General features: G+C 61.8%; 1 protein-coding gene across 2 annotated transcripts in view; it reads left to right on the top strand.

Annotated features, from left to right (window-relative positions):
• The window catches only part of SHISAL1 (shisa like 1), a 69,433-nt gene that overhangs the window by 31,276 nt on the left and 10,576 nt on the right, over nucleotides 1–27,581 (top strand). For both annotated transcript variants that reach the window (XM_042948080.1, XM_042948079.1), the window contains exon 4: nucleotides 8,259–8,576. In XM_042948080.1, coding sequence (XP_042804014.1) covers nucleotides 8,259–8,576 — 318 coding nt within the window. The remainder of the gene's footprint in view (nucleotides 1–8,258; nucleotides 8,577–27,581) is intronic.

The following is a 27,581-nucleotide window of genomic DNA, read 5'->3' as shown; positions in this document are numbered from 1 at the left end:
ATCGTGTTGAATGCATGGGTTAATCCAAAGAGAATGGACTTTCCATGACATTGAATCCAAGAACAGAGTACAGACAGTCCCTGACTTAAGCTGATTCAACTTAGGATTTTTCAGCTTCACTAGGGTGAGCAAGCTGTGTGCGTTCGGTAGGACGCGTACTTTGAATTCGGATCCCGTCCTGGGCCAGCAACATATCGTACAAGCCTCGTTGGTAAGCCTGGATAGTGACAGCCTTACCACTTCCGGTCGGCCAGGCAACCATGGGGCTCGACCTCCAACACACTTAACCAGCAATCTGGCCTATGTCAATCATCGTTCTGCTTTTTTCACTTTCAGAACAGCATTCGCTAAACTACGTGACGTGGTCCACACTTGATTATCACCCAAGGCTTCGCGGCAGATGATTGCCCAGCTGCAGGCTAACGGGAGTGTTCTGAGCCGTTTGAGGGCAGCTGGGCGAAGCTGCGATGTGCAGTGTGTCCTTACGATATTTTCGGCTTACAGCCGGCTTCTTGGGACATAACCGCGTCATCAGTTGAGGAAGCTCTGTATGTCTTCCCAGTTCAAATTTTCTTCCGTAGCGTTTTGGAATTATCTTCATGGATATCGTATTGCATATCTTTTGCATTCATTCCTCCTTACTTCTTTTTATGCTGGATCTTTTCTTTCATTGCATCTTCCAACTCACTCTTGTTTCGATGACAAAACCTAATGGCTTCTATATAAGAATTGTAGGGGCGCCCGGGTGGCTCAGTCGGTTGAGCGTCCAGCTCTTGATTTTGGCTCAGGTCATGATCTCACCGTCATGAGATCGAGCCCCACGTTGAGCTCCTCCCTGGGTGTGGAGCCTGCTTCAGATTCTCTCTCTCCCTCTGCCCCTCCCCCACCCATGCTCACCCTCTCTCAAAATAAATACATAAAAATATACGAATTTTATGCTCAGCTACCTTACTGAAATTCTCTTTGTAACACCTTTTCGGTTGATTCTATTACATTTCCAATTATGCTATTTGCAAACAGTGGCAATTTTATCTGCTTTCCAGTTTTTGTGCCTCCATTCTTTTTCTTGTCCAATCACATTGGCTAGCACCTCTAAACCCGTCTTTAGAGCGATCAGGCATTCTTCTCTTGTCCCTGATATTAATTGGGATGCTTCTAATATTTTCCCAAGGAGCCTGAGGCTGGCTGTATTTTTTCATGGTAAGGAAAAGTCCACTTGGAAGGAAGGAGGGTTTGTTGAGTGACTGTGGAACCACAGCAGAGGGGTGGAGGGGCGGTCCGAGCCCCAATCTCTCTGTCCAGCGCTGGGACTTGAATGCTTTGCCGCTGTGCCGTGATCACTCCGGGGAAATCTCTTCCCTTTGGTCAGGCGGGAGATGCAGACTTCTTGACTATCATCCAAATCTCCCTCCTTCCGCCAAGGCCGACTCCCCAGCCCTTCCTTCCTCAAATGCATGGGTGCTTCCCCTGAATATCTTGCCATCTGCTCAGGCCTTAGAATAATTCTGTGTGTGAAGTCGTTTAGCAAGTCCTGTCCATCACAAGGGCTGGAATCGAGCCTGGGATCTGACCCAAGTCTTTTATAAGACCAAAGACTGACTCCCCGAGGGAGGAGGGCGGTACCAGCACTGGGGTTAGGACCCCCGAGGGCTGTCGTTGTCGGCCGAAAGCCAGACGGGAGACAGAGGCTTGGCAAGGCGAGCAGGCTTCTCCGAGGCTCTGGCGACTGGTGTCTGGAATCCTCGTTTTGAAGCCCACAGGTTTCTATAATCTGCACCCTTCCACAGGATCTCACGCAGAATACCCCATCATTTCAGCACCGCGGGGCCTGCTTGCGGTGATAAAGAGTTGGGCCCTGAAATAAAGCCGTTCCCCTGGGCAGGGCTGGAACTATTGAAGAAGCCTAGCTTAGTTCTTACCCTTTAACCCCAGAAAGCATTTATGGAGCGTGTGCCACGGGGCACGGCATGTCGCCGAAGGCACCCCACGGCCCATCCTTAGCCCACGTCGCACGCGGGGAAGGTGGGCACGGAGAGGCCGTGTAACTTGCCTGCTCCGGGCAGCCGGTCAGCGATGGAATCAAGAGCCAAGGGGAGCCGTGGGGAGAGGCGGGGGCGGGCGCGGTGGGGCACAGGGGGAGGGTAAGGGTGGAGGGGCTGTGGGCTTTCTCCTGAGGGCCGTGAGGTGCCCCGAGGGCTCTAGCTGGGTCTGTTCTTATGGATGGTGCTTGGGACAAAGACAGGACACCACAGAAGCCAGAATGGTGGCCTGGGCAAGACCGGGGCCCTGCTGAGGAGAGAGACCAGCATCATCTAGAGATCATTAATCCAGAGCTCAGCTCAGAGGCCCCCAGGCAGTCGCCCAAGCTCAGGGACTGGGGCTCAGGGGGCTAGACCGGGGCCTTGCATCCAGGGGGAGCCTGCGGCAGAGAGGGGACAGCCCGGAGGGACGTGAAGGAGAGCCAGGTGGTAGCCACCTCGGGGACCGTCCTGCCCTCTGGGGCCCTGATCCCTTTGGGCAAGACGCCTGTGTTATTTTGTTAACAGTGGCTGCCTTCACAGCTACTCTGAGAGGAAGAAAGAAGGGGCTGGGCCCAGGCTGGTGAGGTCACCAGGTCTGGCCCCTGTCGAGGCCTGAGGGACGCCCGGGGCCCTTGTTAGGGTCACTGGTCCCTGGAAAGCCAGGACTTGTCTGATGCTGGGGAATGCACCAGATCTCAGCCAAGAGGCTGGATGTGCCAACCTCCCGGACCCGTGAGCACCCACCGCGGCCCGTCCAGGGGGACCAGGGCAGCCGTGACCCCCAGTGGGGCTTTCTGAAGATGCACGGGGTCCATTAGCAGCCATGCCTGCCTGGCACCCGCCCACCCCACCCACCCCGCTGATGAATCAGCGAGGAGGCAGGGCCGGTGACAGGGAAAAGGAGAGCACTTCTGATGACTTATTTATTTGTGTTTTTCTGGAGGAACAGAATGGTTTGTTTTGGTTCTGGCTGCCTGGCAGAAAGGCAGGCAGAGCGAGGGAAGCAGCCTCGCCAAGCCCACGGCCACGGCAAGGTGCCACTTCCTGCCACGTGGGCAGGGGCCCTTGGCGTTCAGGAGATGCATGCCGCATGCCTTCCCGGGGCCGGTGGCTCAGGCTCGGGGCCCCGGGCCTGCCTTGGGGTGTCCGCCCGGGGCCCGGGGTGGGGCGGGGCGCTCAGGATCGGTTCGGCGGTCAGCTCTGTCTGGGGACAGAGGTGGCCTGGGGCAGAGTCTTGTGCAGTGAGCGGGTGTTCCTTCACCAGGCAGGTGGGCTGCAAGAGAGGGAGCCTGGGAGAGGGACCCTCGGAAGGCACAGGGGTCCTCTAAGGCCTCCAAGGATGGAGTGGATGAATTCTGGCTCCCCACTTGGCCGCACGTGAAACCTCTCTCCCCCAGAAGCTTTCCTTTCCCCGGTGCCTGAGGACCTGGGCTCCCCGGGGCCCTGGGCCCCGTCCCGCAGGCCTTGCGTCACCGTCCAGACGCTTCCAGCTACGGAACGCAGCCCCCGAGGGCTGTCAGAAGCTTCTAGATGTTCTTGTCGGCTGTTCGACCCCCTCAAGCCCTGTTCGGCATGGAGCCTGCAGACGCACTGGCAGCCTTGTAACGACCGGAGAGGTTCTAGAATCACGATGTTTCCTTCGTCAGAATACACTCTGCTGAGCCAGGGGGAGGGGAACACTTTTGAGCACTTACTGTGATGTGAGGGGCCTCACCGTAGCTCCTTTGATCCACGTGGGGGTGTTTTCTGTGAAGAAGGCCCCACCAGCCGGCCCCCTGACGCCAGGGCTGAGGCCCAGAGAGGGCGAAAACTCGCCCAGAGTCACCCGGCGCACCAGGGACGGAGCAGGGCTGGGGACAGGTGCGCCTGTCCTCCAGGCTCAGTTATGCTGAGGGAGCGGGCACCCCGTAAGTCCCCGCGGCTCAGGAATCAGAGGCCTATCCGGGACTCCTCTTGCCTGTCCTCGTGTGGCCAAGCCCGTTGCCAGCGGGGCGGGAGGGACAGTGAGCATTTTGATAGTAGTGGACTCGGCTTCGTTGGCCCGACAGGCTCCATCCCGCTGTGTGACCCCGGGCACGTCGCTTGGCCTCTCTGGGCCTAGGTCCATTGAGCGTTCCTGTGTGCCTTCATCATAGGAGCCAGCGGCCGCTGGGTCCTTTCCCCTCTAGGCCCCGTGTGATCGCACGAAGCCTCGTAAACAACACCGCCACTCGAGCAGGGGTACCGTTGTCTCCACTTGACAGATGAGGAGAGTAAGGCCGTGGCCCGAGATCACGGAGGGAGAAACGCGCACGGCTGGGCTTTGAATCCACGCGGGCCTGACCTCTCGGGCCCAGAATGCAGTCACCGGGGTTACCAGCTCGTCACACGGACCCACGGGCCGCCTCGTGAGTGGGTTCGGGGCTCAGGTAGCTTAGGTGAGGTCGGCTGGGGGCCCTGCGGCCCGTGTACCTTTCTGACCCGCTGGCCTCGGCGGGTCCTCAGCGGGGACCGCCTCTGGGGCGCTGGCGGGAGCTGCCTTCCGGCCACAGCTGGCCTCCTGCCTACGTACCTGCTCCTGTAACCAGTAGGTCCTCAGTGAGACCCCTCCAGGCTCTTGCTTGTTGTTTGGGAAACACCAAAAGAATTGGAGGCTGTAAATATCCCCAGATACACTGAAAACCTGCTCTCTGGGGCTCCGGCTGGCTTCGCATCTTGCCCCACAAAACAGCCTCTGCTTTATGTCCTGCCCTTTGCAAAGCACATGCATACACACAACAAAGACCCCTGCATCTGGGTGGAATTAATGTCCAAATCGCTTTTTTTTTTAATTACGTTCAACAACAACAACAACAACCCGGAATGCTTCCAGCCGGCCAACCATGAAGAAGGCAGGCAACGAAAGGCAGGAGAGCCGCCTGGGGATGCTGTCCGTGGCCTGGGCTTTCCAGCCACCCACCGCGTCTGGCGAGGGCTCCCTGGCAGGGAAGTCCGTGAAGGTTGCGTCTCCTGTCGGTGCGCCCGTCCTTTCCCTGAGCGGGGGGTGGGGGGCGGGGGGGGGGAATCAGGCCACCACTCCCCATCCCCCCAAATGCCGGTTGGGACAGAGCAACACGGTGGGATGCAGGATGCTCCGGGGCGGGGGGCAGGGTGAGCCCAGCCACTGTGGGAAATCCCCCCCCCCCCGGACATCCGGACGTGACCTTGGGGTTTTCCCAAGATTCAGCACACGCCGAGGTTAGACGGACCCGGGTCTGAATCCCAACGCAGCCCCTTCCCAGCCGGCCGGTGACTTTGCCTCTCTGGACCTCATGTCCTCACCTGGACCTCCTAACTCACCGGATTGTTGCAGGGAGCGAGAAGCACGGGGCACCGGCATGCTGTGATCGCCCGTATCGCTATGAACTCTTAGTGAATGTGCAGAGAGAAGGTGAGGTCTCGTGAGGGAGCTAGTTATATATCGAGGTCTCCCTTGTCACCAGCTCACCGAAGCGTTCGACGTGCGTTCGAGCTCTGAGCTCGAGGGGCCAACGATCCCACAAAACAGCCAAGACGACACGGTGTGTTCTGGGAAACCCAGTGACTTTGGGAGCCCCAGGGAGGCGTTGGATCTGACAGGGGACACCCAGGAAGGCTTCCTGGAGGAGGAGGTGGCTGAGCTGAGACATGGACGCACGGGAAGTAGGGAGCGGGTTCCAGGCAGAGGAGCGGCATAGACCAAGGCCTCGAGGCGACCTTTCTGCCCTGGGAACCTGGGGGCACCTGTCCAGGACGGTACGGCGCCACGGTTGAGAATGTACGCTCTGGGGCCAGACTTCCGAGTTCAAATCCCGGCTCTGCACTCACTGGCTGTGAGATCTTAGATGAGTCTCTTCACCCTTCCGAGCCTCAGTTTCCCATCTGTAACACGGGGATGGTGGTGATAGCAACGATGCTTCCTTCCGCGTTGGCTGGGAGCGCCGAACGGGCCGCCGTGCAGAAGCGCGAAGAGCGAGGTTCGCTGGTTGCCGCTTTCATTACTGTTCTTGTTTCGCTGCTGGCTCAGGCCCAGCTGCGGTCCAGCCACCAACCCCGGGCTGGCATCCTGGTCTCCCTCTCTGCAGGGGCAGCATCTGTAAGCAGCTGGCCCTGCCTCCCACTTCCCGCTCCCCTCCCTCAGCCCCGAGGAGGCCGCTGCCATGGGAACCACCAAGGAAAAAGCTGATGTTCGCAGCGATGCGGTGGGGGCTCCGGGGAGGCTGGAGAGAGGGTGCTGGGGAAAGCAGGAGGGCCGGAGACCGCAGCCAGGCCCTCCTCCTCTGTCCACGTGGACGTCCACCCCAGGACTCCTGCTTCGGCGAGCCAGGCGGGGACTGCCAGCCTCTGTTCCCTCCCAGAAATTCCACATCCAGATGTATCCAGGCAAAGCTGGCTTCCGCCTGAAGTGCGGCAGCGTGGGGCCTGGCTGTCAGTCATTCACACCTTAGCACGAACAAGCCCCCGAGACTGCTGCAGACCTCGTGGAGGTGGTGGCTGGAGGTGGGGCCACACCAGGGAAGGAGGGTGGCTGAGATACGGACTTGTGTGTCCCCCCCTCCCCCCCAAGCAGATACCAAGCCCTGAGCCCTTACCGGGGCCTGCTCCGTGCTGAGTGCTTGGGTACCCAGAGACCTCCCACTTGAGGGACCTCCAAGCACGCAAGCCAAGTCTTCAGGGGGAAAAACTGGCTAAGCAAGGGGGAGGGAAGGCGTTCCGGGCAAAGAGCATGTGTGAGCAAAAGTGAACAGCCCTGGCCCGGGGCCCAGGAGTCAGAGGGCAATCGCCCCCGTCTCGCTGCTGAGGCCACGACTGGGCGGGGTGAATTGAGACGGTCTCTGCCAGGGCCCAGGGACACACAGGGGTTCTCCCAGGCCACACAGCAAAGCTGGGCCAGGGAGGAACCTGAAGACGGAACCAGGTGCCCTGGCTCCAGGCCTGTGCTCTCCAGCCTCGGTCAGGGTCCAGAGGGACCTGCCGTGGGGACCCAGGACACCCAGGGGCCCTGTCTGGGCCGGAGCTGGGGGAGGGGGCAGTGAGGCGGGACACTGGCTCTGCTTCTCTTCAGTGCCCCTCCTCTCTGCCACCCGCCAGCGCTCACCCACCTGAACAGATGCCCGCAGCAGGGACCAGATGGAGGCGGTCTCTGAGTGATTAATAAATCAGTCTCTTTAAACAGCCACAGCCCCTGGCGAGCACTGTTTGGAGCACAGCAGCCCCAGCCCAGGAAACGGCCCTCCCTGGGCTCCCAGGGGACACTCAGGATAGACCCAGACGACTCGGTCCCGGGGGGTGGGGGCCGGGTTTGACGGGCACTCAGGACTGTGGGTCAGAGGAGGGGTCTGTAGGAGGGGCAGCATGTCTGGAAGGCTTCCTGGGGGAAGCAGTGTCCAAGAGGCCGAGGGGGAGTCGGGCAGGGTGGCGGGGAGCCAAGCTTCACAAAGGAGCTGTGAGCCCCGGCAGCCTAAAACTGGGGCTGACGGCCCTCAGTGGGGAAGTCCTGGGTGAATGAGCAAGAGAGACCTTGGCCGGGGACCCTGAGAGCCCCAGCCGCGCACCCTGTGGCGGTGCTGGGGGAGGGGGAGAGGGCAGTGGCGGCAGGGGCTGTGAGTGCTGCGTGGGGCGCAGGGAGGGAGGCTGAGCCCACGTCTGCTTTCTGGACTCCTGAGGAAGGGCAAGAGGGAGAGTCCGAAGGGGGAGGGGCTGCCCGGGGAGGGGTGCCCCCGCCGTAGCCCCCACAGCCCATGGGGGGACGCCGAAGGCCAGGGGTATATGGCTCAGGAAGTAAGGACCTGCGTTTGCCCTGGGTCCAGTAAGGTAGGGAGGAGCTGCTGGGGGACGAGGGAGGGAGGAGGCAGTAATCCATGCAGGAGAACATTCCGGGAGGTGGGGACAGCACACACAAAGGCCCGGGGGCGGGCAAGCAGGGGGCACCCCCAGGGGACAGCCGGCAGGCCCAAGAGCAGCGCCCATGAGGATGAAGGTCTTTCCCAACTCCCTGGGATCCCTGCCCGCCCCCCCCCCCCCCCGGGGTCCTGGGGGGGTGGGGGAGGGACAGGGCACAGAGGAATGTTTTCCAAGGATCTAGGAGGACAGGAAGTGGAGGGCGGGTGTGGGGAGGGGAGCCAGGACACCGTGCCCCCAGGGAGGGGCTTGGGACCCCGAAGGAGCCCCGCGGATTAACTCTGTCGATGGGGGCTGTTGCTGTCTTTGCTCTCAGTGTCTGTCTCTGTTTCCCCCCAGCAATTACACCGCCTTGCTGGGAGTGTGGATCTATGGCTTTTTCGTGTTCATGCTGCTGGTCCTGGATCTTTTGTATTACTCGGCAATGAACTACGACATTTGCAAGGTTTACCTGGCGCGGTGGGGCATCCACGGACACTGGATGAAACAGGACCCCCGGCGGTGGGGCAATCCTGCCCGGCCCCCGCGGCCAGGGCAGCCGGCCCCGCAGCCCCAGCCTCCCCCGGGGCTGCTGCCGCAAGCCCCGCAGGCCGCGCCCACGCTGCAGGGAGATGCTCACCACCCACCACTGATGACCTTCCAGAGCTCGTCTGCCTGGTGAGTGGTTGCGATCAAGGCCCTGGCCGCCACGGATCACTGGCCCTTGACAAGCTCGGAAAAGAGCGGGTCCTTACTGCTTGCTGTGTTTGGCTCACCGACCGCCTGATCGTTTGCTTGTCTTACTTGCCGAGAAGGATTCGAAGGTGCCCGTGAGAGCACGTGCCTGGGCAAGAAGGTCAAAAACGAGAGGTGGACGCGGAGCTTGGGAGCCGAGCTCGCAAGCTGATGGCACTCAGAGCCTGGCGCGGGAGTGGTCGCCACTGAGCGTTTAACGGAGTCGTGAGTCTCCCCGGCTGCCACGGCAAGAGGGGAAATTGGATGGCTTGCCGAGTTTGCTCGGTCTAGGCAAAGGAAGCCAATGGCTTTTTGGAGGTTGGGGGATAGGCTTTTTCGGCATGGAGTTAGAAAGTAAGCCTGTTACTGGGTTGGTTCCTTAGGTTCACGTGCACTGAGCCCCACAGGGACGGCTGAGGTTATGCAGGCAGGCTGCTCGGGGGTGGCCCAGGGGAAAGGAAGGGAGGCGGGAAGGGAAGCGGGATATCAGGGGCTTGGCCTAGTAGCCTGGCTGCCCCAGGAGAGCCGGGTACACCGCCCAAGGGGTATGTTCAAACCTGACTTTCTCTACTCTCTACTGTGTGAGTCCCAGGCCAGCGGGAGGTAGGGAATGACCGACCGTCCTTGGGCAGGGCAGACTGGGAAGGAGTGAGGAGGGCTGTACGTATTTTTTTTTAACTCTATTTATTTATTTTGAGAGAGACGGAGACAGTGCAAGGAGGGGAGGGGAGGGGAGGGGCGGGGGGGGGGGGTGCGGAGAGAATCCCAAGCAGGCTCCACGCCACCGGCCCAGAGCCCGTCGCAGGGCTTAACCCCACGAAACCGCGAGATCGTGATCCGAGCCAAAACCAAGAGTCGGACGCTTTAACCGAGGGAGCCACCCAGGTACCCCGCGGGCTGTACATTTTGGAGCAAGAGCCCAGCGTGAGGGAGGCCCGCGGAAGAGACGGGAGCCACGCAGAGGGCAGACACCCCAGTCAGGAGGTTTGATGTGGGGATGGGCTGCAGCCGTGGTCACGTGGGACGTGGGGCACATCCTCCCACTGAGCCCAGCCTACGAGGTCCCTCCCACAGTCTCTGAGCTTTGCAGGAAACCCGACCCGGCTTTGAGCCCCAGCAAGTCACCTTCCCGATCATCGTCCCAAAGCCCCCTGCCAGCTCCCTCCGAGGGTTAAATTAAATGTCTGGCACCCAGTAGGTGCCCAGTTAACGACTGGTCCTTCCTTGCCGGAGATGCGACCCAGCTAGTGAATGATCGTTAAATAGCTAGCAGGTACTGACCTTTTCAATAATGGATGACTTAAATAATTCATAAAGAGGCACTTAAATCAGCTTATTGATTGAATAATTGCCCCATCTGTCGTGCAGGAGACAAAAACACGGCCCCGTGCGCCTCAGCTTGGCAGATACCGGCCGAGCCGGCCCTCTGGGCCCTTCCCCTGTGCCGGGCCGCTGGTGATATCGAGGTGATGGGTGGAGAACCCCGAGGAACGGGGCGGAAAGGCGGGGGCCCACACAGAGCTACAGACCTGGCCCCGATGGTGGGGTTTTCTGAAATACGGGTCTCTGGCGGCAGCCGTACCTGGGGCGTCTGTCGAAATAAATCCCTGGGAGCCTGCTAATCGGAAAACTCTGGAGGGGGCGGGGTACCTGAGGGACCACAGTTTGGGAACCACTGGACAATGTCATTCGTACGGGCGACCAAGTTTTCGTGAGAAAGCTCACGGGGACCGTGCGTAAAGTCCAGACACGAGACTGAGCTCGCGGTCCCCGAGCTGTGCTGAGTGGGAGACGTTTCACCCAGGAGCTCAGAGGCTTTTCGTGTCCCCCCCCCCCCGCCCCCCGCTTCCCATACTGTGGCCTCCGAGGGGTGCTCCCGTAATCGCACGCGCGTTCACGAAACAGACCATCAGAAGCCGGCGAGCGTGTGACGGGGGATGGAGGGCTCACACCGGGTGGCCTCGCGGCTCCTGTCGTGCCCCCGACACCCGGCGTGAGCTTGGGCGAGGGGCTCCCTGCTCGGGCTTCCACGTCACCCCACCACGGGGAGAGGGGGTGGCCTTGGCGAGACCGTCAGCTGCCGGCCTGCTGGCGGATGCCCACGGTTCTGGCGTCATCCGCGAGCGCCCGCCGTGGCCCTGGCTCCGCGTTCGCCGTGTCCCATTCTTGCTCTGACCCCGTGGGCGGAGAGGTGAAGGGGCCTCCCCAAAGCCACCGGCCGGTGACGGAGCGGGGATCAGGCCGCGGTCCTCTGTGCTGGCAGAAAGGACGCGGCGGGCGAAGCCACCTTCCTTCCCACCGTTCAGCGGGGCTGACGCTTCCCCCGTCAGCCCCCGGCCCCATCCTGGGCGGAAGACGTCAGTGACACTGGAAGATGTGACCGGCGGGGGGCGGGGAGGGGCGCGGCCCGGGCAGGGCTGAGCGGGCGTCCTGGGCAGAGAGCCGTGAGCGTGGCCACCAGGGCGTCATCAGGCGACACGGGGCGTGTGGCTGGGGAGGGAGTGGGGGGCGGGCCGTGCTCAGTGCCGCTCCCAGAACGAGAGCTGGGGTCCGCCGCCGCCTCCAGGGTGTCACCCTGGGTTCCCCAAGCAGCCAGCTCGTCCCCGTGGGGTACAGATCCCATCGGCTGTCCCGGCACCGTTACCGTGTTTGGGGCTGGAGCTGACGGTCCCGGTTCAAGACCCACCTGCATCGCGCTGTGACCTGAGCAAGGCATGGCACCGGCCCCGCCTCAGTTTCCCCCGCGAACATACCGGGGGGCACGTCCGCCTTGGGAGTTAAGTGGGAGGATCCTTCGGAGGAGGGGCCTGGCCTACTGCCCGGCCCCGGGGGCTTGTGGATTCTCGGGGTCACAGGTGGGTGACTCAACGTGGTCGGGGTCGGGGCCCCGCCCTGCAGGGCGGACGGGGACGTGGAAGCCGCCAGCCACGTGCCGCCGATGTCGTTGCCCATTTGCCCTGTGGGGTGAGGATCGTGTGCCCCATCCTCCCGTGTGGAAACTGGGGCGCTCGGGGCGGGGTGGGGGTGACCTCTGTTCGCGGGGAGCCGGCTTTCCCTGTTACTCAGACCAGGAGGTTTGGCGGTCGAGCTCCACGAGCTCAGTCCCCCCAGGCGCCCCGCTGCCCGGGCTCATGTCCTCCTCAGAGTGGTGACAGGCGCCCTGCACACCTGCCTGTTCTGTCGGTCGCCCTGCCCCCCTTGTGCTCCAGAAGCTCCCCAGACAGCAGGACCCTTCCCCTGCCTCCCTCTCCTCCTCTCTTCCTTCTCTCTTTCCTCCCCACCCCCGTCCCCTCCCCCTCCTCTGTCTCCCTCCCCCTCCTCTGACTCCCTCCCCCTCCTCTGTCTCCCTCCCCCCTCTTCTGTCTCCCTCCCCCTCCTCTGTCTCCCTCCCCCTCCTCTGTCTCCCTCCCCCTCCTGTCTCCCTCCCCCTCCTCTGTCTCCCTCCCCCCTCCTCTGTCTCCCTCCCCCTCCTCTGACTCCCTCCCCCTCCTCTGACTCCCTCCCCCTCCTGTCTCCCTCCCCCTCCTCTGTCTCCCTCCCCCTCCTCTGACTCCCTCCCCCTCCTCTGTCTCCCTCCCCCCTCTTCTGTCTCTGTCCCCCTCGTCTGACTCCCTCCCCCTCCTCTGACTCCCTCCCCCTCCTCTGACCCCCTCCCCCTCCTCTGTCTCCCTCCCCCCTCTTCTGTCTCCCTCCCCCTCCTCTGACTCCCTCCCCCTCGTCTGACCCCCTCCCCCTCCTCTGACCCCCTCCCCCTCCTCTGTCTCCCTCCCCCCTCTTCTGTCTCCCTCCCCCTCCTCTGTCTCCCTCCCCCTCCTCTGTCTCCCTCCCCCCTCTTCTGTCTCCCTCCCCCTCCTCTGTCTCCCTCCCCCTCCTCTGACTCCCTCCCCCTCCTGTCTCCCTCCCCCTCCTCTGTCTCCCTCCCCCTCCTCTGTCTCCCTCCCCCCTCTTCTGTCTCCCTCCCCCTCCTCTGACTCCCTCCCCCTCCTCTGACCCCCTCCCCCTCCTCTGTCTCCCTCCCCCTCCTCTGTCTCCCTCCCCCTCCTCTGTCTCCCTCCCCCTCCTCTGTCTCCCTCCCCTTCCTCTGTCTCCCTCCCCCTCCTCTGTCTCCCTCCCCCTCCTGTCTCCCTCCCCCTCCTCTGTCTCCCTCCCCCTCCTCTGTCTCCCTCCCCCTCCTGTCTCCCTCCCCCTCCTCTGTCTCCCTCCCCCCTCTTCTGTCTCTGTCCCCCTCGTCTGACTCCCTCCCCCTCCTCTGTCTCCCTCCCCCCTCTTCTGTCTCCCTCCCCCTCCTCTGACTCCCTCCCCCTCGTCTGACTCCCTCCCCCTCCTCTGACCCCCTCCCCCTCCTCTGTCTCCCTCCCCCCTCCCCCATCTATCTCTCCCTTCTACCCCCTCCCTCCCTCCCCCTTCTTTCCCTCTCTCGGTTCCTTCCCACGTTCACAAGCATTCCCCCAGTACCTGCCGTGCTCCGGCCCCCTCCCAGGCCCAGGGCCCCCCACCTGCTCCCCCTGGTTTGTCTTTGGCCCAGCGCCTCCCACCTTCTGGCGAGTCACATCACTGATACCCGGCCACCATCTCCGTGGGCCAGGACGTCAGCCCAGCAAACGCCGCTGGAGCCGGGGCGCATCTGCGTCACCTCGCGCCAGCCCTCGGGCCGGCTCTCCTTGTGCCGGTGGCCACCCCGGGGGCCCTTGTGGCCTAAAGGAGAAGGACGGGGCAGCTGTGTGCCCGTGGCCGCCAGGACAGTCCCCGAGGGGCGGTGCCGTCACCGGCGCAGGCCCGCGTTCCTCGCTGCTGCTGTGGCGGGTCTGGCCGAGAGCCAGCAGCCACACAGGGGCAGACGCACCTGCCTCGAATCCCAGCTCAGCCCCTCGAGGCTGCCTCGCCTGCCCGAGCCTCGGTTTCCTCACCTGTAAAATGGGGACAAGGGCAGCCTGACCTCAGAGTGCCGTCGTGAGGACCGAATGCCCACCTGGGCCCCCAGCCTCCCGCACTGTCCCCGCCCTCCTGCGCCCAGGGCCTCAGCCCCTAGCCTGGCCCCCGAGCCCCCCGCCCCCACCCCCACCCCACAGCTCTCTCTCGGAAGCCCGGGCAGCTCTGCTCATCTCCCTCTGAAACGCGCCGGGAGCCACACCCGCGCACCGTTTAGATGCCACCCGCCGTCATTATTTCCACCGGCTGGCCTGTGTGACTGCTGTCGCCCCCTTTACAGAAAGGCAAACACAGACCCAGAGAGGGTAAGCGAATGGCCCAAGGCCACACAGTAAGCTCGTGGGCTTGAGCCGGATCTCCCCAGCCCCGGGCCTCCCAGAAGCAAGCAGGACCCTGAACCAACCGCCACAGGCCCCTGCCTACGTCGCCCCCAGCCGCACTCCTTCCGCCGGGGGCCCGGCCCCGCTCTGGCCCTTGCCAATTCCCACCTCCCTGCCGTTACACGCAGTTCCCTTCCCCCCGTGCTATTCTTGTCTTCTTCCGCATCTCCCCGGGAACTCCTATTCGTCCCTCAAAACCTTCCCTGAAGTCAGAGCCCTGGTCAGGCCTAGAGGCCCGAGGCCTGGTGTGGGCGGGGAGGAGGGGGTATGGGATGGGGCAGTGACGGGAGGAGAGGAGGCTGGCCAGCCCCCGGGGCCTCTCAGTCTTTCAGAGCTCAGGGGGAAATTCCTGACTTGGCCCGGGAAGACGGTTGTTTGTGTATCTCAGGCTTCAGTGGGCACTCAGTCCCCTGGGGTCCTGTTGGATTTGCCAGTTCTGAAGGGCATGGTCTGGGTTGGGCCTGGGAGATGCCGACGGTGCCAGTCTGGGGACTGCCTCTAGAAGAGTGGGGACAGAGCCCTCCTGTTCGAGCCGGGAGCTCCTCTGCAGGGTGGTCTCGGAGAGACTTCTGGGCCCAGATCGGCAGAAGGAGCCCAGGGGGCCTGGGGGCTGTCTCTGGCGCCCATGGGGGACACTGAATAACCTGGCCCCCTAGGCAGGAGAGGGGCAGCTCCCCACGGCCCTCAGGGCGGCCTTGGGTGTGCACAGGAAGTCGCATGTCGCTTGAGATCACGTGGAACCAAATTACATCAGGCTCTGACCTGTCCCTGAGGTGCCTTAAGTGGTGGTGGGGCGGGGGGGGGGGGGCGGCCTGCCCCCAGGAGGCTCCCAGGTTGATGGAGCAGGACAGAGAACGGCCACAGTCACCCAGAGCGCCCAGAGAAACTGGACGAGCCCATGATGAGCTGCAGGGGAGGGGAGAGTCAGGGCGGGCTTCCTGGAGGAGGAGGCAACATCGAGCCAGACCCGGGGACGTGAGGGGTTGGAACAAAGGGGCAGAGCCACTTCAGACAGAAGAAACAGCCCAAGAAAAGGCCGCAGCGACCCCGGAAATTGCAAGAGGGCTGCAGATGTGTCACGTGACCCGAGACGGACCCAGACTCCCGGCCCCGATGTACCGCCCCTCTCGGCCCAGAGGCCTCCCTCTGCCCGCCAGCAAGGCCCCCCAAGCGGCTCTCACCTCCTTCCTCCCGGACCCAGAACACCCTCTGGCTCTTTACGGAACTCATCCCTCGGGGGGTCCCCGGAGTTTTGCCCGACCCCAGAACTTTCCTCCCAGTAAAGCTCGGGCATCACTTTTTTTCTCCCCGGCTCCGTGGCCAGATCCTTGGTGTGCGGTTTCTGGCAGGCCCCCAGCCAGCAGCAAGAAATTCCAGAAAGTCAGAAGACAGAAAGGGAGACCAAGTATCTTCTTTCCTTGGCACCACGTCAAATACCAGGGAGGCCTCCGTGATTGGAATCCAGAAGATGTGGAACGTCTGCATTGCGGGCACAGTTCCAAGCCTCGGGGCTCTCAGCTGGACTAGGAAACCCTGGACCCGTCCCCTGCCACCGCCGTCTTTCCAGGCCGGAGCCCTGGCCTCCTCCCACCGCAGCCCAGTTCAACGGAAGGCACATCCCCGCTGCTTCCCCAGCTGTGTCCGCGGCACGCACGGCTCTGGTGGAAGCCCAGGAAGGTGCTGCTCCACGACCAGGCAGCACCACGGAGGGTGGGGGTGACGGCCCCAGACCCAGAGGCCTCATCGGCTGTGTGTCCTCAGGCCAGTTGCTGGCCCTCTCTGAGTCTCAGCGCTTCCTTCCCCTCAGCAATGGTGACGAGGAGTGAAGGAGGGGGCCCTTGCCCAGGGCTGAGCACGCAGTAGGGCTGCAGGGAACATCGCCGCCTTTCCAGGCACCACATCCTCACCGCCAGCCAGCTGGCCTGTCCTTCCTCACCCCGCGGGTGCTTGGCCCAAGGAGGAATACTTGGGGTCGGTGCTAGGGAGCGGATTTAAAATCACGGCCAAGCCGGGGCCACGCTGGGCACTCAGACGGGGCTCCCTACGTTCCTGGCCCGTCCCCGCGAGACTGCGAGAACGAGGGTTATGTCCGCTCGGTTCGCTGCCTCGTTCCTGGCTTTCAAGCATTTATTTGATGGATCCGCGTTTTACAGGTGAAGAAACCAAAGCACGGAGAGGTTAGGTCACTGGCCCGGGGCCACCCCGCTGGTCACTGGCAGACCCAGCGTTTGAACACAGGCAGCTTGCTGTGACCGGCCTAGCGAACTGCTCGGCCGTCAGGGCCTGGTCTCCAGTCTGGTCCCTTCAGCCAGGGGGCCGGACCGGACAAGGCAGGCAGGAGTCCGGAGACAGAGGTCGAGGGCCTCAGACGCCCGACGAAGCCTTGGGCAGGAGCTGGGTCTGTGCCACGGGCGCCATCAGCCACGGCAGGACCCAGCGCCCCGGGGAGGGTGCAGGGGCCAGGAGGAAGCCAGGGTGTGGGGTCCGGTTCTGGTCGCACCCTTCTTCTGGGCCGGGCGCCTGGACGTACAGTCTGGCTGACTCAGGGGCAGACGATGGCGATGAACCGTCGGCTGTGACAGGAGAGAGCTCGAAGGGTGTGTTGTCCGGACCGGGCATCGGGGACGGCTTCCTGGAGGAGGCGATCTTCAAGGATGAGGAGTAATTAGGCAAAAAGTAAAGGGGGGAGGGCGTCGCTGGTGGGAAGAAGAACATGAACAAAGGCCTGGGTAAGGGGCCGGGACCCTCGGGGTCTCGGCAGGGAACAGCCGTCCTGGAACAGAGTGCATCTCAAAGTTCCCTTCTCTAGTAGAATGGTCAGGTTGTTTTTTCTGGTGAGAGCCCTTTACTGATAACATCCCACAAGAGGCCACAAATGCCCCCCTGAAAGTTTTCTGGGGCTCAGGCCTTTCTCTCTTTCTGCTCTTTCCCTGCCCCCAGGGCCACCGTAGACCCAGAGACCCCAATTCAACCTAAAGGATTAAGTTCGGGTGCTTAGGACAGACTGGGCCGCAGGGTCCAGAAGAAAGGACCAGACCACATCCGAAGTGACTGGGGCTGGTAGATTTTCTCGCTCGTAACATTGAGTAAACCGTGACATGGGAGCAGCAGGGAGGGGTCGAAGGAAACCGTTTGGAGGGAAAGCCAAGGACAGTGCACAGCTCGAATCCCACGTCGGCCCCCCTGGGTCGCGGCACCCGGACAGGTCCCTACAACCTGTCTCCGGGCCCCAGTGGCTCAGAGGTCATCAGGAGAGGGTGAGGGGAAGGCCGGCCGCCCAGAGCCAGAGCGCGGCGGTCCTGGTCACGCGTCTTCATTATTATTTCCCTGCTCTGCGGCCGCCTCTGCCTCAGCCCTCCACCGGGGAGTGGCCACAGGTTCCTTTTATGCCTAATTCCCTTTTTGGTTTTTAAGTTTATTTGTTTATTTTTGAGAGGGTGGAGAGGGACGGAGCGAGAGGGAGGCACGGAATCGGAAGCAGATTCCAGGCTCCGAGCCGTCAGCACAGAGCCCCACGCGGGGCTCGAACCCACGAACCGTGAGATCGTGACCCGAGCTGAAGTCAAGACTCGAAGGCTTAACCGACCGAGCCACCCGGGCGCCCCCTGATTTTCCATCATAGAAGTGCCCGTGCTCGCTGGAGAACACGGGGGGCCAGACACACCCCGATGGCTGTCCCCCACAAACGCAGCCCGTTGTCCCCTGCGACTCTTCCCGTTTTATGACTGTTGCCATCTGCACATCGAGCCGCGCGTCGAGGGTTTTTAATACAACGTTCTGTCTCGATGAGCTGCCGGCATTATTGAGAAGTTTTCATAACACTGCTTTAATGGCTGCCTTAATTGTCCGTTGAGAGATGATGGTCCATAAGTCAGTGACCCACTTCCCCGTCCCAGGCCACCTGGGGCTTCTGACCGTCGCCCCTGCCGACCTTCCCCGTCCAGCTCTCAGAGCATCGCTGTGTCCCGTGCGGGCCCCTCAGCCCCCAGGACGACAGGCTTCCCAGATGGAGGGAAGCCCAGCCAAGCACGCCCAGTGATGGAAGGACCGCTCAGTCCTCCAGAAGCCGCCTGCCGCGTTGGGACAGCCCTGCCTTCTAGGAAGCTCTATTTTTTTTTTTTTCCTAAGGCAGGAAACAGTGTTCAGATGCAGAGGCTGTGAGAGGCAGACAGACCTGGGTTCAGATCTTGCTCCCCCATTTTTTTAAAAGTCTATTTATTTATTTTGGGGGCGGGGAACGCAGAGAGAGAAGGAGACAGAATCCCAAGCAGGCTCCGCACTCAGTGCCGAGCCCGCCTCGGGGCTCGATCCCACGAACCGCGAGATCACGACCTGAGCCCAAATCAGGAATCAGATGCTTCACTGACTGAGCCGTGCAGACGCCCTGCTGCCCCATTTTTGGATAGCTGGTGATGTGGCCACACTCCCCTCACCTGGAAAGCGGGATGGTAGGATCCACGCTGTCTGGTTCAGCAAGAGGAGGCGTGGAAGACTGTGGCGCACAGAAGCCGCTCTACCAGTGGCCCTCCTCTCCCCCCCACCCCTGGCGTCATGTCAGGGTGTGGCAGGCTTTCTGTGATGTTGAGGACAGCAGTCAGCTGCCCCAGGGTCTGCAGCCCCCTGGGCCGAGTTCTGGCTGGCCACGGGGCAGTCAACAGCCAGAAAGGGTTTCAACGGATGAGTAGGAGTTTGCTGCAAGTGGAGATACGGCCGTGCGGGCGGAATGCGGCTCAGGCTAAGTCCCAGAGGATGGAAAAGGCTAGTGAGAAATGGGGAGCCCTGGGGAGCTCCAGGTCCTGGGTAACACCCCTCAGGGCTCCCAGCCCCTCACGTCTCCCTCCTCTTCTCCCCAACCTCAGACACCGGAGGGCCCGGTGACTGACTCTTTACCATGTCAACGTCCTATCAGGGACGCCAGGGAACGGACCCCGAATCCGCCCTCCTCACCCCTCTCCCGAAACCAACCATCTGGTCCACCTTGCCAGGACTGAGGCAACACCTTCTAAATCTCTTCCCGCTTCTATCCTTTGCCCCCCACAGCGGCAGAACAATCCTATTAAAACAGAAGTCAACTCCCGTTGGCGCCTCCCCTCTGTCTAGGAGATGAAGCCCGAATCCTTTCAACGGCCCACCCCATGTCCTGCTACCCCTCCCCGGTCCCTCCGTCCTCATCTCCCCCATTTGCTCCACCCACCCCGGCCTCCCCGCAGCTCCTGGAGCTTGCAAACTCCCTGCCACCTCAGGGCCTTTGCACCTGCCACGCCCCCTGCCTGAATCTCTCCTCTCCCGGTCGCCTGCTCCACTCCCTCCCTCCCTTCCACCTGGGGCCCGCCCCGATGTCACCTGGTCAGAGAGGCCTTCCCTGGCCAATAGAATAGCTGTGCTGTCTTATAAATGTCTAAATAAGTTTCCCTATTTTATAAATAGCCTCCCCTCTCTCCTCCCCCTCACCCCCTTTCATCTCTTCATGGCGCTTACCGCCTGCTGCTGTGTTTATTGTCTTGCCTGGTGTCTGCCTCCTCTGCTGTCAGGAGACCCGAAGAGAGTCGGGATGGGTCCGTCTTGCGCTCAGCCCGGACCCCCCGGCCCCTGTTGTCAGTGCTTTACGCCATGTGTCCTCCTCTGCCCAGCGCCCCGCCCACAGCAGGCCCCTGTGAGGGGTCAGGTCAGTGAGTTAATTGCACTATTATTGCTAATAACAGGCCCTCCCACTTCTCGAGGGACTGGGAGCTAAGCAGCTGCAGCAAGCAGTGCCATTTCGTGTCCCCAACACAGCTTGTCATCCGCACCTGGGGGGGAATAAACAGACGCCCAGAGAGGGTCAGCAACTTGTCCTGCGTCGCACAGGCCGAGCCGGGATTCACACCCAAGTCCCGCGGACTCTGCAAAGCCCACGTTTTGGGAGTGGGAGGCAGTGCCTCCGCCCGTGCTTTTCCCACCGGGAGAATAAACCCTGAGCGGCGCGTACAGAGCACGCGGCCCCCTGCCGGACCGGGTGACGGGGGTTCTCTGCGCAAGTCAGGCCCCACGCACTCTTGGGGCAGGACCCCGAGGACCACCCCCCCCCCCAAGTGCGTGAGGCCTCCAGGCACTCGCACACCCAACCCTCTCTGGCCCGGACCCGACACGAGCCGGAAACTCGGTGTGGGTTCCGACCCGGAGCTGGCTCTTTGTGGCTTCTGGGGAGCACGTAGTTGGCGTTGGGGTCTCCATCTTTCCTCCGGCATCACCTGTGAAGGTGCATCTCAGCCCTCGGTATCTCTCCGGAGCCCCGAGGAGAAGCTGAGGTGGCCAGGTGTCCCCAACCATCCGTCTGGCAGCTCCCTATTCGCCTCCTTCCTCCGGAAGCCTCCGCCCGTCAGAGGACCCAGCAGCTCGGAAGGGGAGATGCGACGCACGGGCTGTTTCGAATACACCTTTTACTTGGAAGATCTCACAGCAAATGCGCAGAGAGGTGGGAGCTGGGTTCCCACGTGCCTCCACTTGGCAGTGGGGAACCTCGGGCAAATGATCTCACTTCCCTCAACCCCACTTGCCCTGTCGGCGGACTCCAGAAAGTTAGGGGCAGCAGTAAACACACTTAAGTGGTTGTGGATTTCCCTTTTTTGAATTATTTCCTCTGGATACATTCCAGGCAGGGAGCTGATCGAGTCAGGGGGTAAGAGCTGTATGGTTCTTCGTACCAGCGCCAGCCTCCTTCCCCAGGGGACTGTCACCAGCAGCGGCTTGTGAGCACGGGGCACCCCTCATTTTTATGTGGTTTGCATTTCTTTGATTGTTAGGGAGGCTGAACACCTTTCCTTTAATCTGTTAATTGACTATTTCCTCTCCTGTGGGTTGCCCATCTATGTTACCGTGCCCCCAAGACAGCTGATAATTAATTAAAGGCATTTCCAGAAAGCCACTTTTAGTCCCCAAACTTCAGCTCCCGGGTGTTCCTCTTGTCTGTGTATCCCCTTCTCCCATGCTGTTTACTTAATATATTTTTAATTGACTTTATTTACTTATTTTTTAATGTTTATTTATTTTTGAGACAGAGAGAGACAGAGCATGAACAGGGGAGGGGCAGAGAGAGAGGGAGACTCAGAATCAGAAACAGGCTCCAGGCTCTGAGCTGTCAGCACAGAGCCCAACTTGGGGCTCGAACTCACGGACCGTGAGATCGTGACCTGAGCCAAAGTCGGACGCTTCACCGACTGAGCCCCCCAGGCACCCCTATTTTTAATTGACTTTAAATCAAGTCGCTTCTTTAGAAAACTCAGGCTTGCTCTAAGCAACGGTATCTTTGGTTTAAGAGTTACATTTTTCCCAGTACGGGTAAAGACAAACGCATAAACATCGCCAAGACGTGCCCAGGGCCACCTTGCACTGACTCACGCGAGCTGGTAGTTAAAATTTTCAGGAATTTTGGGACCCCGTGTTGAATACAGCCACTCTAACAATGAACTGGTAGGAGCTGACAAATAAATAAATTACATGAAACACAAAAGTAATCGATATTTGAAACGCTTCACTTCCTAATAATGATTTTGCTACATTTCCTATCATCTGCGCTCTTGGGCCTTTTTATCACATGGGTGCAGTGAAACCTACTTATATTGGCTACTGTGTATCTCTTCCCAACTCTGAGTCCGGTGACTTCATGCTGACAGTATTTACACCATGGAAACGGGCAGCAGATGTTACAGATCAGGGCTTTTTCCTCTCGAGAACTGGCCATCAAATGCTCCCTGGTTACATTCCACTGCACGTAACGTTTCAGATGCTCATGCGTTCAGCACCTCCCACTATCTGCCTGCCCCAGCGGGGTGCGAATCTTAGTGTGGAGAAGCAAATGTGTCTTTACGTGCTTTCCAAAGTGGGACCCCAGTACTTCCAGAGACACCCACAGACCGGCGTCCGGGGCAGTGATAGCTGGGCCGAGAGGCATGGTGGTCCCGGAAAGGGATTCATCAGCCCTTTCCAGCTCCCGGTCCCTCCCGGAGCAAAGAAAGCAAGGGAGGTGAGAAGTCAGGAGGACTGGTCAGACCTTCCTGTCGTCCCACTGGCCCTCGGTCCCCAGAGGGACCACCTTGGCCAGTCCCTTTGCCAACTTGCCTGCCCCCTCCGCTTTTCCTTCTCCGAACCCGTGTGTGCTCTTCTGAGGATGAGGCCAGACCCCATCGATTCGTTCATTCCTTTAACACGTGCTTTCCGAGAGTTGGCCGTGCTCTAGGGCCAAGGGCAGGGAATAAAAGATAGGAAAGACAAGGCCCCGCCCTCAAGGAACACCGGCCAGTGATGCGCAGAAAGTCAATCCTGACCACTTACTTTGCCTGGAAGATCAGTGTAGTCGGCCACAGGGCGAGTATACCTCAGAGAGGGTTTTGGAAAAGTCTCCTTGAAGATGCACTTCCAGAATGAACCAGACTGGCCTTGACTGTCCACAGACCCCTCTTGGAGCCCAGGTTCCAGACGGAGGTTCACTGGGCCCGGATCGCAGGTCTGTGGGGTGGACAAGCCAGGGCCGTGAGTCCAGCCGGCCAGATCCACAGGCCCCGTGACCTTGGGCGAGTCACTTGTTCCTCCCAGGCCTGTTTGCCCGGCTGTGAAAAGGGGACGCTGGGAGATGGTGCCCACCAGGAGCCTGGCACGGGGCAGGCTCTCAGCCACAGGGCGCTCCATTGCCAAGGGCGTGCTGCTGGATGGCCTCATCAGACGTGCCTCGCCCTGGGAGGGGCTCCTGCGGTCCTGCCCGCGCTCCCGGCCACCTGGCCCCACGGGGAGAGGGGGTGGGGACCCACACTGCCCAGTCGGCACAATAGTTTGGAATCGGTTAAGATTCCCTAACCCAGTAACTGCGGCCAGCTACTGTTTAGACAAAGAGGCTGCTTTGAGTGAGCAATTAACCAAGAGATGTTTCCACGGAGGCCTGGACGAATCCGGGGAACATCGCCTGCGAGAAAGGAGGATGTTCCTTCATGTCAATTTGACAGGAATCCCGCATTATGGGTCCCTGGGCCGCAGCGGGGGGGGGGGGGGGGGGGCGTGCAGAATGCGAGATTGCCACGAAGGGAAGCGCGGCCGGGCCCATAGCCATTATACGTCCCCAAACCATTGAGCGCAGGGGCTCTTGATGGGCCTGGCTCCCAGATCGGGCGCCACAGGGCCGGGGAAGGAGGAATTCATCTCCATCAGTGCAGGCCAGGGAGGACCAGAGAACCTTTCCTTCCTTATTCCCTCCATCATTAAAACTCTGGCCTTCACTGCTAAAATATTTGCTTCCAAGAATAGATGCTTGCTGGCCCAGCACAGCTCTCCCGGCGTGGGCATCCCACTGCCGTCAGAATGATGGGAACCAACGCTCGCCTGAGGGCCGAGAGGGCGCCCGGTCCTCATAAACGCCCTCCAGAATAGTCTTACTGCCGTTGCTGAGGCGCCCCTGAGGAGGCCCGGGAGACCTTCTTGGCAGATTGCTTTGGCTCAAGGAGTGACTCCCGCCTGCCCCCAAGTGCGGGGACCTGTGGCTTCAGGCATTGCTGGGTGTGGTAGCCCAGGATCTGGGTGTCCCCCGAAGTCCCCTGGGCTGCTTTGGCACCCGGCTCTGTGCTGCCCAGCTGTGTGTCCTCGGACGAGCTGCTTCAGGTCTCTGAGACACCCGCGGGGAAGCAGGTAATTCCCACCTGGCGGGGAAATAAGGGGGGTGCCGTCCGGGGATGTGCGGAGGACCTCCAAAGTTTCCGCTTTGCCCGTTGCTGTCTCCTTTGTGAGCAGGAAAAGGGGTCCCTGCCCCCAGCCGAGGCTGCTGATGACTTCTGTCCTGGCTCATCCAACCAGACAAGAAAAGGGGATATTGTGCTAGGTTGTTGTGTTGGCAGCTTGGTTACCCTGGGGCCTGCGTATCCCAGAATCCACTATCCTGGGAAGGCCGGCCAGAGTCGTCTGCATTTCAGGAAGCCCAGAACAGCGTCACTAGACCCTGGTGGTCTCACAGCCGGGGAGGCACAGCTACGGAGGTGTCCCCGGGCCCCAGCGTGTCGTCGGATTTTCCGTCTGCGTCCGGCTCTTCTTTCCCGACTGCCGACCCCAGGCCGCAGACCCCGCAGACATGCCCCAGGGCGCTCACAGAAGGCAGGACCCTTCCCTGGACCCCAGGCCCCCTCGGCGGCCCCTCAGCCCCCAGGCCCCTGCAGATGGCCCCTTCCCCCACCCAGTGCGGCTGAGTGACCACCCCCCGCCCCGAGCCTTCGGCTCCCCTTTCCTGACCTTTCCTGGCCCAGAGCGTGGAAACAGAAGCTCCTATACTCAGCGCCTTTCTCCGAAACAGCCCAGTGGCTGGGTCCTCGCCGGGACCCTGCCCGATGCCATCACTAACGTGACGCTGAGGGGCACATCTTCGGCACCTCTGGCATCCACATGCGTCCCCGGCCAAGGTGTCCGTTTAACGGAGTGCTGCTTGCTTCTTCCCCCAAAAGCCATGATCTCGGGGATGTTGCACCTCATGGTTGGTGGCATCAGAGGAGGCAGGAAACCCAGGACCCCACGAGGCGGCTGTCTTGATGGGGGGAGAGCGTGTCCCTCAGTTCAAGGAAAACCCGGGACAGCAAAGCGCTTTCAGCGGGAAGCCACTTGGCCAGATGGGAGCTTTGGTGACAGGCCCCTGCCGTGGGGGGCAGGGGTGGAGGCAAGGAGGCCGCGGGGAGGCCGTTGCTGCGCCCCAGGGAGGAGACTCTGGTAGTTTAGGCTGGGGGCGGGGGACGAGTTTGAGGACGTTTTGGAGGTGGCCTGGTGGGGCCCTGTTGCCTGGCTACGGTGCCCCCCCCCCCCCCCCCCGGCTGTGCGTGAGGCGACGGGAGGGCGTGCCTCCCAGGCGGGGGCGGGGGCGGGAGCGGGTCCCGGGTGAGCAGGAGCCAGAGAGGGGCCAGGAGGGACAGCAGACTTGGGACGTGTTGCCCGTGATACGTAGCCTCCCCCCGGCTCTGGTCCCAGCCAGGAAGGCCAGAGACTAGCGAGCGTGTGTGTGAGTGTGTGTGTGTGTGTGTGTGTGTGTGTGTGCGTGTGCGATACCACGTCTGTGTGCCGTGCGTGTGCATAAATGTGTGTGTTGTGTGCACGCTCACGTGCATGGGTGTGACCCTGGCTCCAGCCTCGCCCCCTCCTGCCACCTCTGTCCCAACCTGAGCGCACAGGAAGGGCGGGGGGGAGGGGGGGGCGCGGGCAGGGGCAGGGCATCTGAGCAGCCCAGGGGCGCGTTAACATAAAAGCAGAGATTTGGACAGAGCTAGGGCCAGGGGACCAGCAGCCGTGGACGGTCACGGGCAAGGTAGAAAGAGCCGTGGGAGCTAGAGGCGCGTTAGCTTCCCCAGGATTTACACAACGCGGACCGAGGCCGAGCTCCCAGCCAGGGCCGGGTACACAGAACGGGTCGGGCCCCAGCCAAGCCTGGTCACCTCACTGGGTCCCCACCCCAGCTCCTCTGCGAGCTCCTACTCCTCCCTCAAAACCTTGCTCCTGGTGGCCATTTTCCTGAGGCCTCCCACCCTCCTCCCTTCTCTCCCTGCTCCCCACTCGCATGACGGCCAGGCCCACGGGGGTCTGTTATCACGTCTGGGCCGGCTGGATGCGGTGAGGGCAGGGACGCCCCGAGTCTCCCGGGGTCCCAGTGCCCGGAGCCGAGCCCCGGGCTGGGAGGCACGGCTGGTGTTGGATTCCTTCCGCCGCCGGCTTGCTGCTTAACCTTGGACGGCCTCGTCCCTGCCGGGGCTTTGCTTTCCTCTCATGTGACAGAAGGCTTCTACGGTGTCTTTCGACTTAAAAGCCCTCTGACCTTCCATCTGCCTAATGGGGACGCCGATCGGGGACCAGAATGGATGTGGAGAGCACTTGAAAGATTCATGACGGGAGGCAAAGGGAGTCTTTATTTTCGTCGGGCAGGAAGAGGTGGGGTGGCGGCAGAAGAGAACACAGCGTCTCCAGCACTCTGTGGCATTTAATGCAGAACGCAGGTCTCCCGGCGCGAGCAGTGGCATTAAATATTTACCAAAGCGGCACTAAAAATTCACCTTCAGGATGTAGGTGTTTAAAGACCCCCGAGCTCCCCGAGAAACGTCCAGAAGTCAGGAGGGCGAAGTGACGGGAACAAGGCCGCGTGCAGGGCTTGGATGACGAAGCTCCCGGAGCCAGCTCCCCACGGACCCTCAGCCCCCCGCCCCCCGAAAGCCAGAACGGCCTCCAGCCCTGCGTCCACGGGGCGCCTGCCGGGTCAGCCCTCCTCGGCCACCAGCCCCTCTGAGGCTCCCCGCGGCCTGCCACGTAAGACAGGCCGTGGGCACCGAGGCGGAGAGAGCTGGGGCGTCCGTGCATCAGAAGGAAGGTCGGGGCGCAGGGGTGGGGGAAGAAGGGGAGCCCAGGAGGGAGGAGCCGGAGATATCGGCGGGGCTGATCGTGCGGGGCCGCGGTGAAGAGTGGGCTTCTGAGTCCGGGCACAGGGGACACCCCTCGAGGAGAGGAACGTGGCTCGATGTGTCTTTTAAAAAGTTGCCTCGGGCAGCGAAGAGGCCAACGGGGTGTCACAGGCAGGGCTGTTGGCAGAAGCAGGGGACAGCGCCCGTGAGACTGGCTGGCGAGTGGTACGGAGGAGGGGGCTCCAAAGGGGAGACCCGGGACCCTGGACGGAGCCGCTGGGGATGTACTGGTGGGATATTCTGAGATGGGAACCCCGGGGTGGGTGTGGCTTTGGGTACCAGCTGCGCAGGGACATCTGAAGTTCAGGAGGCCCGTGAGCTTCTGTGAGCATCAGGGGGGTGATGTTAGGGCCGCAGACGAGTCAAGGAGGGTCTCAGAGGAAGGCCCGGGCTGCAGCCCAGCTTAGACTTGGTCAACGGGACTTGTCGTGGAGTCTGAGGGGCTGGGGGTCCCCTGGGGAGAGGAAGGAGTGTGTGGGAGCTCTTGGGGGGACGAAGGGACCCCTGGAAGGGAGTGGGGAGGAGCATCGATAGGAGGCTGGAGGAAACCAGGAGGCGTGGGACCCAGAGGCTTAAAGAGGGGGTGTCCTCAGAGGATCGAGGCCAGCCGTAGGGATGTGGGGGACCAAATGCCCTGCCCTTTGCCCGTCGCCCCCATGACGCCCCGTCCCTGTCCCCCCAACACCCTCCCCTGCCCCCGGTCCCGTCGGCGTGCTCCCTGAAACACAGAGACAACGTCGCGTCTGTGGAAGCTACGGGCAGCACCCGGCACCAGAGACACTGTCCTTCCCTCCCCCGTCTGTCTGGCCTCTCTCTTCGCTGGGAGGACAGCCATCGTCTGCCTTTAAAATGACCCGGCGTCCTCCAAAACACAAAATATGTCTGACTTGCCCACGAGTAGGGTGTCTGCTGGGATAGCGTCTCACCTTTCCCGGAAGCCCAGGGAGCGGCAGGTAACTGGGGTGCCGGAGGCACCTGGCGGGGGGTGCCGCCCGCCCTTCCACCTGCCACGTGCCCGGTCCACCCTGGCAGCCGCAGAGCTGGGACCCGCACCCGTGCTCCCCTCCCAGCCCTGGCCTAGAGCAGGGAAGGACGCCAGGAAGTCACGACCCCGCAGTCCCGGATGAGTCTCAGAGCGCCTGACGTCGGCTTTGGCCCGAGCCAGCCCTTCCCGAGCGTGTGTGTTACACACGGCC

This window comes from Panthera leo, chromosome B4 (genome assembly GCF_018350215.1).
Source record: "Panthera leo isolate Ple1 chromosome B4, P.leo_Ple1_pat1.1, whole genome shotgun sequence".
NCBI classification, from domain to species: Eukaryota; Metazoa; Chordata; class Mammalia; order Carnivora; family Felidae; genus Panthera; species Panthera leo.
This window is presented reverse-complemented; position numbering and strand designations above follow the sequence as displayed.